The following is an 11727-nucleotide window of genomic DNA, read 5'->3' on the forward strand; positions in this document are numbered from 1 at the left end:
CAGGTACAAATGATATAAACACGTTTAGGATCTAATGACCCGAAAGCACTGTGGCCTGTACTATAAAGCGGGGTTACTGATTCGGGATAACTTGTCGGATTTAAGGTACCACAGTTTAAATGGACTTCATATTCATGTTCACTTACATTTCGCCCAGACTACCTTAAATCCGACATGTTACCCCGATAATCCAGTAACCCCGCTTCGTAGTACAGGCCACAGGTAGCTTTAATTTACTCTGACTTTAATAGGCTGATGTCACAGTAACTCGCTGGACTTCCCAACCTGTCGCAGCGATCCCCATGGCAAACTGCTCTTTCAGCGTCCAATATGGCCGCGGCCTCCCGAAGCAGCGATGGACTACAACTCCCAATGCAAACGTGCACGTCGCACGGGGCGTTGCGTAGCGCGGTTCATGTCGGCTGCGCGTAACCGAGACGAGCCGGATGAGCGACCCGCGGTCTGTCGCCTTCCCCATCCCGGAAGGTCTCCGAGCAGCGACGCTTTTTAAAAATGACGGCGGCGTGTCGTACATCGGATTGCGAAAAGCGAGCTTCGTTGGACGTCTGCTGATTTAAGGTTGAGGGCGCGTCGTGTGCGACTGCCTGCAGTCGCTGGCTCACTCTTACCGAGGCGGTTCGGGCGACTACTCCCGTATAACCCCCCCGGAAAGGCTACTGCGAGCTGCCTGCTACTAGGGCGGCTCAAGTTTATAACGGAAAGGCTGCCGCGGACTGCTCGTTTTAAGCTCTAAATGCGCTGGGCCGAGGCTCTTCCTCCGCTTGGTCGTTAAACAGCCTTCCTAGCCTGACTGCCTCGGGTTATGATTACCAGACCGACTAGTTAGTTCGCTACTGCGAGGAAGCCAGCAGCCCCGTTATGGACGGATAAAAAGGTAGATCGGATAGATACACGCGGGGCTGATACTTAAGTTGGCCGGACCGATCGGTTGTTGCCTCTCGTCCAGCCGAGTCGCATGGCTCCCCGTTCCATGTGGGACCGACGCCGGCACTGTACGGCCTGCGTCACATCTTCGCAGAGATCCGAGTAGCGGCAAGTCGGGGGCCGCAGACATGGCCGCCGCCTCCGGCTTCGCACCGAGTGATAGTGGGTCGTGGACCGGTTCGTCGCACCCTCCCGCCGGCTCCGGGCCAACAGGACAGTCACAGGCTGCCGTGGCCGTATGGGAGTGGCAGGACGACCAGGGCTACTGGCGGCCGTATAGCGGCCAGGTGAGCTGCTACATCGAGCAGTGCCTTCTGAACCAGCGCGGCCTACGGGCCGCGGGACACGCCTCCACCAGCATCTCCTTGGGCCAAGTGGACCCCAGCCTGGCCCCGTACATAATCGACATCCCCAGCCTCAAGCAATTCCGCCAGGACACGGGTAAGTCCCATATAAACGGCTCCCGGGTGGACTGTCCGCTCTTAATATGCATTTTGACGTTGCATTTCATGTTAAACCGGATTATCTGGCGGTAACCTGCATATAGCAAACTTAACTAAGTCAATCAGGATCTTGCTGGCTGTAAACTTTCCGTGGTGCAGGTTGTTTACCAGCAACTTTGGGGCGTCCAGACTGTAACATCCCACTGATGCTCTTTAAATAGACAGGGTGTGTTGCTTAGCACTCAATGTAGCAGTTTATTATTGGAAAATCACACATGGGGGGTGGGGTCTCCAATGGCTTTGTATGTCCATAGACCTTCAAAAGGAAGTTCAAACATCTCCACACACAAGATCTTATTAAAGCCATACATTCTGAATCACACTGAATTTTCTGTGTGCATTAATTGCCTGCATTTGGCACATAGACAGTACTGTGGGGCCTGAAAGGGTGGCTGATATGTTGTCTTTTGCACTGTGTGTGGTCCTAAGGCCAACCCTGTCTCTCCCCGCAGGAAAGATCCGTGCAGTGCGCCGCAGCCTTTTCCCGCAGTCCTCTGCCCTGGGCAGTGGCATGTACTGGGAGTGGGCGAATGACGAGGGCGGCTGGACGCCGTATGAGACGCGCACGCTGCTGCTGCTGGAGCACAGCTACCAGGCCCGGCAGAGCACTGCTGACCTGGCTCCCCACGGCTACAACTACATGGTAGACCTGCGAGGCCTTGCCCAGGTGAACAAGGGGTCTGGATACAGGCGGCAGGTGCGGCGCTGTGCGGGTCAGCCCTACCCGCTGGCCACCCAGAGCCCCGGCTCTGTCATCCATTCTGGGCCAGCCTGCTCTTGTCAGCAGTGCCTGGGTGCTGGTGGCAGCAGCACTGGGCCCATTCCCAGCCGCTCGCGCCACTCCTTCTCTGCGGGCCAGGGACACCGCAACGGCCCCCAGGGCCCTGTGCGAGTGCCGGCTGGCGGCCCCCCCTCCATGTACTCTCCCTACCCCCGCAGGCCGCACTCTGTAGGTGGCACGGCCTGGGTGGGGCCCTGGTCCCCGCCGGTCACCTCCTGCCAGTCGTCTTCCAGCAGTGCCACCAGCCTGAGGTACAGTTACCGCAGCGGAGTGCCTGTCGCCTTCACTGTTTTAAGGTCACAGAACTTGAGAGTAATACTGTTCCTTTCACAGGGTGTTAACAGCATTTTTAACAGTCACTATCATTCACTGTGCATTGCAATCAGCCTCCAGCTTTCTGATTTGGTTCTGTTTCTCCAAAGTCCACAGCATAAAAGAGGCTTTATTTGGAGCTGTACATTTTGCCCTTGCACTGCGACAGCTGACCCATTTTAAAGAGGATGTGAAAACAATGAGTTTAGGCTGAGCGTGCTGCATTCGATTTATACTTGTTACATTTTAGCCAGTCTTTTTCTGATAGCTTTATTTTTGAAATCCAGGATGTTGAAAAGTTAAGCAACACCTAAGATTCTTCAAAGTCCCTGAAAACATAAGATCATGCCGAACAAGCATCACTAATAAGTCTGTGTCTCAACACGGCCTGTAAATTGAAACCATCAGTAAAACTTTAACACACAATGACTTTGATTTTCAGTATTTGAACTGTTCCAAGTTTTTTCCTTCAGGCTGAATTCCCTTAGTTTTGAGCTTAACACTCTGTTAGCAACTAACAAGGGTATCCGTGAAACCAAATTTACATTTGTGCAGGAGTACTTTTTGTGTTCTTTGTAAAAGGGGAGGAGTCACATTTCAAATATTAGTTCTACTTAATGATGATTTTTTTCTTTCCTTAACTTCTGAATGATTGGTGAAATTGCTGTGGCTATTTGTAAAAGAGAATTTGTGATTTCGGTCTTTGTGTCAGTAGACTCGGTATTTGTGTGTGTGTGTGTGTGTGTATATGTATAATATATATATATATATATATATATATATAAGTGAGCTCTGTGGCTAAACACCTCTTTAATGTGGCATCGTAGCAATCATAAACAGAAGGAAATGCTTAAAGCCACCACTTTGGCATATTTCACACCAGCTGTTATGCGTATAGGCTTCTTATCTAAATTAAACTTAAATGAATGTTTTTAATCTCTCCCTGATTTTGAAAGTGTTTATCTGATATGAATGAACTTGATTTGATCTCAAAACCTTTATACCTTAAACAGTGTAGGTGTAAATCTTGGCTGTGCTAATTTGCTTGTCACGTTGGAAAATGAAGATGATGCCTTTATGGTTGTCAGAACAAAGGGCGTACTGATGGCTGCTTCTGTGTGTCATGTGTGGGCCAACAACCAATTGCATTCAAGATGTCTACGAAAATGAAAACAGGATGTGTTGTCTGGGAGAGGGCAGGAAGTGTGTTTGTGTGGCCAGGTCATCCCGTACGCCAGTACTGTGATGTACAACTCCAGGAAACGAGCCAAGACAATGACGGTGTAGACTGATGAGGAAGTGCTGCTTTTGGCTCATTGTTGCCCATCCTCCACACAGGTCGATGGTCAAAAAAACAGGGGTGGAGTAATTCAGCCAGCTCAGCCAGCTGCTTTGATGAATGCAGATCATTTAATAATAATAACAATAATAATAATAATAATAATAATAATAATTGATACTTTATTAATCCCCGTGGGGAAATTGTCGTCTTTATGCCTCCCTCAACTTGCTCTTTGTGGCGTAAGTTGTCCGCGAAGGGCAGCCACCCATAGGGTGCCCAGGGGGCTGGTGGTTAAGGGCCTTACTCAAGGACTCACAGACGTGCTGAGGCTGGGCTTGAACTGGCGACCTTGTGATTACAGGCACGCAGGCCTAGCCCACTGCGACGCGCGCTGCCCCCCAAAACGATTATGGTACTGATGTGCCCGCCTCTGGAAAGCCTGAGCACCCCCGTCAGCTCTGTGCGGGTATGGGCAGGAAAAGCTTTCAGCCATGTGCCCCCACCCCCCCCTTCCTGCAGAGGCTGTAGCTGAGTAGTCTAGTGAATGGGAAAGGGGGGATTGTGGAGCCAACAGCAAGGCTGCGCAGTGTGACACACGGCAGCTTCCTGCATCGACTCTGGCGCTGTTTCCTGCTTGTCGTTAATGGCCCTCGTCTTTCTGTTTTTTCTTTTTGTCCTTCAGTGTCCCCTCTGTCCCCGTGCAGATGAACGGATCCACCAGTGTGAGTTCGGCTCTGGCAGGTACTAATCCTGACCCAGATGAAAGTCTGGGCAGCAAAACTCCTCTCATACCAGTGACCATATTGCCATGTCATGCCGGTTTGCAGTATCAGTCCGTTCGCACTGTTGTCATTCTTCTCATAGGCTGTGCCAATGTGCCGGTGCTTGTAGTGAATATGCCCTCTGTGTGGGTCATTCTGTCCCAGCTGTCTTGTACTTACTTGATTTTTATGTGCCATAGTCCATTCCCTGATATTACCCTTCACATGAAGTTCCAGAGTGTGATCTGTTTTTCTCAAAAAGCACCATTTTGTTGCGCTAGTCCAACATGGTATTCAGATTAATGTTCTCTGCAAATTTCTCCAAACCTGCAGTTTATTTGCTGACCTCAGGTTAGTGTTTACGCATACTCGGATGTATTAGATGACACCAGGCACTGTGTATAGATGAGTGTAGGTATTCAGTGTGTGCAGGTCAGAGGTTCTGCCTTGTTCCTCGATGCTTTTTTTGAAGTATGTTTTTTTTCCCTGGGAATAGAAGTCTTGGCTGTACGTTCAAAAGGATGTTGGTTTTCACTGGATATTTTTTTATTTCTTTATTTTTTCTCTTTGGTATTGTCAGGTTTCCCTGTACTCTGTGGTTATTTCTGGGATTTTTTAAAATGACAGATGTAGCAACTGACCCTGAGCTTGTCACAGTTTTAAGGTTACTTCAGGTTACCCTTCACTGTTTGGCAGGGCATTAGATCAGTGTTTCCCAGTCCAGTCCTCGGTGACCCGCAGACAATCCACGGTCTTGCTGGGAGCTGGGAGGAAGCAAAAATGTAGACTGTCTGTGGGTCCCAGGGGACCAGGTTGGGAAACATTGAATTAAGTAATATTGCAGGACAGTCTTTGCTTGCTGTCTGTGAAAGCTGTAACTCTGTTGCTCACAGATGCATCCCCACTTCTTTGTGGGAATTTGGCCCTTGTTTTTAATGTCGTTTTTGATGTCTGTGGCTCTGATAGAGACCTGATACTAGGTTTGGATGATAAGGGGGATTTTTATTTACTTGTTTTGTACTGCTGTTGACTGCAGGTCTTTGGTTGGGTGGACCTCCTGAATGGAGGTGACCTAAGTCAGTGAGTCAGTGGACCCCAAGACAGTCCACGTTTTTGCTACCTAGAAGCTGGGAGGGAGCAGCTTCAACTGTCTGGCAGGGAGCTAGGAGTGAGCAAAAATGTGGACTGTGGACTGAGTACCAGGTTGTGAAACATTGCCTTAGGGGTTGGGGGGAATCTTATTCAGACGTGTCAGTGGTCCAGCATTAAGCCCTAAGGAAAATATCCGCTGAACAGGGTTTGTTACGGAGACGCCTCTCCAGAGCCAAATTCATTGAGTTCCTCAAGACAAGCGAAGGACTAGTGAATTATGCTTGGAGGAGTAGTTTTGTTCAGTCCTATTGGGATTGCGCTTGATATGAAAGAATGGCTAGCCCATTGACTCATGAGCCTGATTTTCACACATTCTCCAGTAACTGTATTGTTGTGTTGTCATGTTAGGGCCTCCTTGTGGGGAATGCGGTGAGGCGCTGTCGGCTTTGTGTCCCCTTGTCAGCTCCCCAGCCCCTGCTCGGTCTTTCTGTTGCCCCATATCATTCATCAGCTGGGTCTCTCCTCTTCCCATCCATCCACCCTCCCACCCACCCTCCCCGCATGTTTCCGCTGGCATTGGCTCCTCCAGGCATGGCTTCCATTTTGATGTCGGCGGCCGGAATTGGAGTTCGCCTCACAAGCGCCCCCCTCCCCCCGCAGCAGGCCCCGGGCCGGCCCGCCAAAGTACACGCCGACGTTAGGAGGGCAAAGAGACACAGGAAAGGTAGCTCTGCCCTGTCGGGCCCACGCCGCCTCTCTGCCTCTGCCCCTGGTTTTCCCCACTTGGCCCAAACGACGGCCGCACTCTGGCCTGGCCTCTTGTCTAGGATATCTGCTCTTAGTAGAGTGGTCAGGCTTTACTGGAGATACCTTTAAGTTTGTGCCATGTTAGAGGTTTCTTACATGTCTCCACACACAACTGACCATGATGCAGCTTTGTGTGAGTTTCGCTTTCTGCGCCTCAGTGAGATTGTGCACAGCTGTTGTTGTTGCCTCGCATCCTGTTATTTCCATCACCCGCAGAACAGCTGAAATGCAGATAAAGCTAAAGATAGAGCTTTTAGCATGTAAATTTCTCTTAGAATTTTTTAGCGTAAAGTCGCTTTGAACGTCATGTTTAGGCAGGCTGTGGGATTGGGCCTCTGGTTTACTTGGATCCACAGAGCACCAGTTGGTAATTTTAAGGATCTTGACTCGCAGTGGCTGAGCTGTTGCATTGAGTCTGATGGTAAACGTGTCCCATTGATCCGCATAAGTTTGCCAGTGACTGAACTGTTCCAGCCTTGGTGTTTGCTCTGAGAAGTCTTAGACTGGATCTGCCTCCTGCAGAATGTCAGCCCATTCCTGCAAAGGCCAAACATTTCCCAATCTTTTTTTGTCTCCGTATGCATGAAAGCACGTCTCCGCATTGCCTTGGGTTTGGTCTTTCCGCATGCTTCCACAGGCTGTCCAGCACTACGCTGTTGTTGTTCTGTCACTGTTTTTGCTCTGAATCTGAACTTGGATACTTTAAAGGTAAAGGTTTTTCGTTTTCTGCTGCAATTAGGGAAATGCCCTGTCTTGCAACGACTGGCAGTTCACCTGTCTCAGTGTTTGGGGTCTGTGTATGTTTTTCTTCCACGGTATCCATCTATCTTCCAGCCGATGTCGGCTCCAGCTATGGATACATACATATCCTTAGGTGTCTGATCTTATTGTTTTCATAGTAGGTCGATGATAAATTGTTTGGCAATTAAAAAGCACCATGAACCCCATTCCTGCCTCCCCCCCCCCCCCCATAACTAGCCTTCAGTGCTGCAGTTTGGAGACATGATCTATAAACATTGAAAATGTTTTCAAATAAAAGCATTTTGAGCTAATAGCCTCAGTTCCCCCCATCTTTCGGTTTCCCTAGTGAGCATTTTTCCTTTGGCTGACCCTCTATGCCATACATAAAGTATTTTTTTATTTATTTAGTTTTTCTTTTTCATAACTAGACTTGTAATAATAGCAATAACCTCTCTGCTACTATTCTGTGCAGTTTTAGCTGAAGATAAAAATGTTAACAGTGTTTTACTTTGAATATTAGTCTGAGTGTTATGCGGGAAGAAAAACTGAGTTTACCTTTCGATTTGTGGGAGCTGTTGAGTCGACCTGGATCTTTCTTTATGATGTGTTGTTTCGTGACCATCTTATTTAATCTACATTTTTCCAGAGCTTAAACCAGTTGATGTGATCCAGAAGTACATGGAGAGGGTGACTGTTCCCCCAGAAGAGGTATGTGTGTGTGTTTACAGATGCTGTGATGACTTGTCCTCTCTTAATGCCTCCTCCTAGATAGACTTCACTCCATAATAAGAGTAAAATAAGTCATGCGACAAGCAGAACATAAAAACATAAGAAATTTACAAACGAGAGGAGGCCATTCGGCCCGTCAAGCTCATTTTGGAGAACTCAACTAATAGCTCAGAGCTGTTAAAATCTGATCTAGCTCTGATTTAAAGGAATCCAGGGTTTTAGCTTGCGCTACATGAACAGGAAGACTATTCCATACTCTAAACTGCAATAAAATAGGCTAATATGCAATATTTACAGAATATACAGCTTGCCTTTAAATAGAATAATAATTCCATGATTTACTTGTTCTAATGTTAATCGTGACATGAAAAATGAATTTTGTAAGATTTGTAATGTGATGAGAGCCAAACAGCACTTGCAGTAGTGCCAGTAGGCTGTGAGCGTTTGTATCTTGATTTCAGAACAGTCGCACCATTGCAAACCACACATCTCTGTGGGGCAACTGAGGTTTTGCCCTCTGTTGGTCACAAACAGTCACTACGTTTCTTATTTAGGAGATGGATGAAGCAGCCTGTTCTCCTAACCAGTTAGTTCACTACGATCTAACTCTGCTTGGTAACTAGTTTATGAAACATATGAGAGGGCTGGGGGGTTGGTGCCCTGAAATGAGAAATCCACCCCAATTTGCACCATGATCAGGCTCCACAGAGGAGTAAAGCCCACCTCCAATTTATCAGAGGTCAGACCAAAGTGCCATGCTAGATTCGGTGATTTTTCACAATGTTAGAGATAAACATGATGCCACTCCCAACCTCTGTCTCAGGACTGTATCATTTGTATGGAGCGGCTGTCTGGCCCCTCCGGCTACGACGATGCCCCTGATGACCAGGACATAGCACCCAACAGCGTGGGCAAGTTCACCAAGTGCGGGCACTCTCTTCACCTGCTCTGCATGCTGGCCATGTACAACAACGGAACAAAGGTGTGTTTTTCTAGGCCGTACCGCAGGCGTCTTTGTCCCATTCGGCCTCTAGGGGCATTGGAGCTGATGCGAGCCCTGTTCTCCTGCTTTAGGATGGAAGTCTTCAGTGCCCATCATGCAAGACAATCTACGGGGAGAAAACAGGAACCCAGCCTAAGGGCAAGATGGAGATCTACAGCATTTCCCAGCCGCTGCCTGGCCACCCTGACTGCGGCACCATCCAGATCATCTACAGCATCCCGCCTGGGATACAGGTGGGTCGGCATGGGCCTGTTCCTGTGTGGCTGTGTCCATTGTATAGGCTTGGGCCTTGTGGCTGAATTCTCGCTGAATGCAGGGTCCGGAGCATCCAAATCCGGGTCAGCCCTACACCTGCCGGGGATTTCCACGCCTCTGCTTCCTCCCGGACAACGGAAAGGGCCGAAAGGTATGTGCTAAGACTTAGAAGGTGTGGCTGATTCGACAGATGCAAGTTAGGCAGCTTAAACCACTATATAACAGGATTCAGTTTCCAGCAGCAGCAGCAGTAGTAAACATGCTAGACCTGCCTTCGTGGAAGGATGTCATTTTGCAGGTACAGCCAGCAGCAGTGTTTACCCCCATGCATTTGCATTACCCCCTGAGGTTTGGTGGCCCCCTGTTGGCCACAAACAGTCACTGCACTAAATATTAACTGCTACAGGCTGAAGATTACAAAGTCCATTCCAATCAGCCTTTGCCATCCATCCCCAGATTCATAGAGTACTCAGGTGGTTGTTCAAAATGAAATCTTGGTCTGGATTTTTACTTTCTGGACCTGTTCTAAACCTCCTGGTTTAAATTTTTGTGGGTGGGGTTAGAGTGGTGGGGTCCTGAACTGACTTTTTGAATGGGCTCCAAAAACAACAAACCCCCACCCCTGGCTTCAGCCATTGCAGCCAGTGTTCCTGCAGGACTGCAGAGCAGTCACTGTCAGACTTCAGCCATTGCAGCTGGTGTCCTACCAATACGACAGGGTCTCCCCTGTCTGTGTTTTCGTCAAGGTTAAGCAGACATGGAACTGGTGACACGTTGTCTCTGCATCTCTGCCCACCAGGTCCTGGAGCTCCTGAAGGTGGCGTGGAGCCGGAGGCTGATCTTCACAGTGGGCACCTCCAGCACCACTGGTGAGCCTGACACCGTGGTGTGGAATGAGATCCACCACAAGACGGAGATGATGTCCAATGTGTCGGGACATGGTTACCCCGACCCCAACTACTTGGACAACGTGCTGTCGGAACTGGCGTCCCAGGGGGTGACCGAGGACTGTCTGAAGCAAGGAGGGCTGGAACAGGGTTCGTGAGGATGTGCACAAGGCCCCACCTGTGAACACTAAGCGGTCTGTGGCGGCGGGGACCAATCCCCCCCACGTGTGTGACACTAACGCTTTAGTGTGAGAGAGGGAAAAACGATGCGTTCACCCTTCAAAGCTTGTTTGTTTCTTTCCAAGTATTATAATAGGAGTAAAAGGTGTGGGGATTGCCTTGTTAAATTCAGATTTATTTTTTGATTTCTAGAAACTCTTATTTAACATTTATTTTCTTAGTGGAAAATCAGTAATAAGTCAGAATCTTCCCCCTTCCACATCTCTCTAAAGCCGCTTGTATATACTTGGTGTTTCTTTTTTTTTGTCCTGTTCTTTGTTTCATCCATGTTCACTTTTTAGGTTCAATACCACCCTGTTATGGTTTCATAGTTCAGACTCTGTTTCTTAAAATTTTACGGAATATTACACGATCCAAAGAAAAAGTATCTCTGGTGGCATTTCTAGTTGTATGTATAGATGTTGTAATTTCAGCCTGACTTTAATAAACGCATGACTTCGCGCAGCTCTCGTGGTAGTTGGCAGCACGCTGTGCGCCCTCGATAAATATGCGCCCTTAATGCAACTAGGCAACAATAAGCAGATCTGATCAAGCCTGCGCTATGTTTCATTTATATGGTTTCTATGGGTTTTTTTCTTCTCCCTTGAAATTAAATTAAGCAGCATGGTAATTGCTCTTAGAAAATACAATTATATTACAAATTTCTGTTTTTTCAGTTTAAGGAAATGGAGCTGAGCTATTGTATTATTCCATTAGTATGATTTTTGGTTTTTAGTTTGTCATGATGAGTAAATATACTGTACAGCATTAAAGTCTTTGAATGTGTGACCTATTTTTTTCTATCCTTTTCTATAATTGTTCATCAGTACATTTTCATGGTCTTTTTTTTTTTTTTTTTTTATCCCCCCTCATCACAGTTTCAATTGGCATCTTAATCGCAGGATAAATTAGGAAACTTCCTGCTGGCGACTTGCCAGGCGTGCTGGCTCACACTTCTGCCGCATGGACTTCAGGAGCTGCTGTGCGGCAGTGAGTGGGTCCGGCACGGGATGCTATACCTTCTGCTCACCTCTCGCTCACTGTATCGTTTAGGCCTAACTTTCAATGAATGCTGGTATTTTTACATCTGTGCTTTGTAGATGTGACAGAATAGGTCAATGATTTTATTAAAATAAGAACTTTGCACTGCATCTGAAATGCCTGTTATTAAAAATACTTGTCAACAAGAGACAGTAACCTTGTTTGCTGATGTCACTTGGACATCTGAGGTCCTCAAACTAGTTATTTTAAATGGGGCAACTAAATGGATGTCTTTCCTGCTTATTTAGGTATTTTTTGTGTAGTTCAAATGAAACTGAAGCCTCCTTTAACCACTAAACTTACTGCTGTCCTATCAGAGTATCTATTGTCATCTTAAAGTACATGACTCGGGTCGTACGCTGGATAAAA

At 47.7% G+C, this 11727-nt stretch overlaps 1 protein-coding gene across 2 annotated transcripts; it reads left to right on the forward strand.

Annotated features, from left to right (window-relative positions):
• Nucleotides 1-409: 409 nt before the first annotated feature.
• Nucleotides 410-11106, forward strand: dtx2 (deltex 2, E3 ubiquitin ligase). Of its 2 annotated transcripts, XM_049016208.1 has the most exons (9): nt 411-1386; nt 1901-2480; nt 4506-4564; nt 6266-6400; nt 7871-7932; nt 8777-8935; nt 9028-9189; nt 9273-9362; nt 10011-11106. In XM_049016208.1, the coding sequence occupies exons 1-9, from the start codon at nt 1074-1076 to the stop codon at nt 10254-10256; spliced, it is 1806 nt and encodes a 601-aa protein (XP_048872165.1). In that variant the 5' UTR covers nt 411-1073; the 3' UTR covers nt 10257-11106. The 2 variants fall into 2 exon arrangements, with proteins under 2 accessions (XP_048872167.1, XP_048872165.1); XM_049016210.1 differs by lacking the exon at nt 6266-6400 and having other exon boundaries at nt 410-1386.
• Nucleotides 11107-11727: the final 621 nt, after the last annotated feature.

The sequence above is a fragment of the Brienomyrus brachyistius genome, chromosome 6 (genome assembly GCF_023856365.1).
Source record: "Brienomyrus brachyistius isolate T26 chromosome 6, BBRACH_0.4, whole genome shotgun sequence".
In the NCBI taxonomy this organism is placed as follows: domain Eukaryota; kingdom Metazoa; phylum Chordata; class Actinopteri; order Osteoglossiformes; family Mormyridae; genus Brienomyrus; species Brienomyrus brachyistius.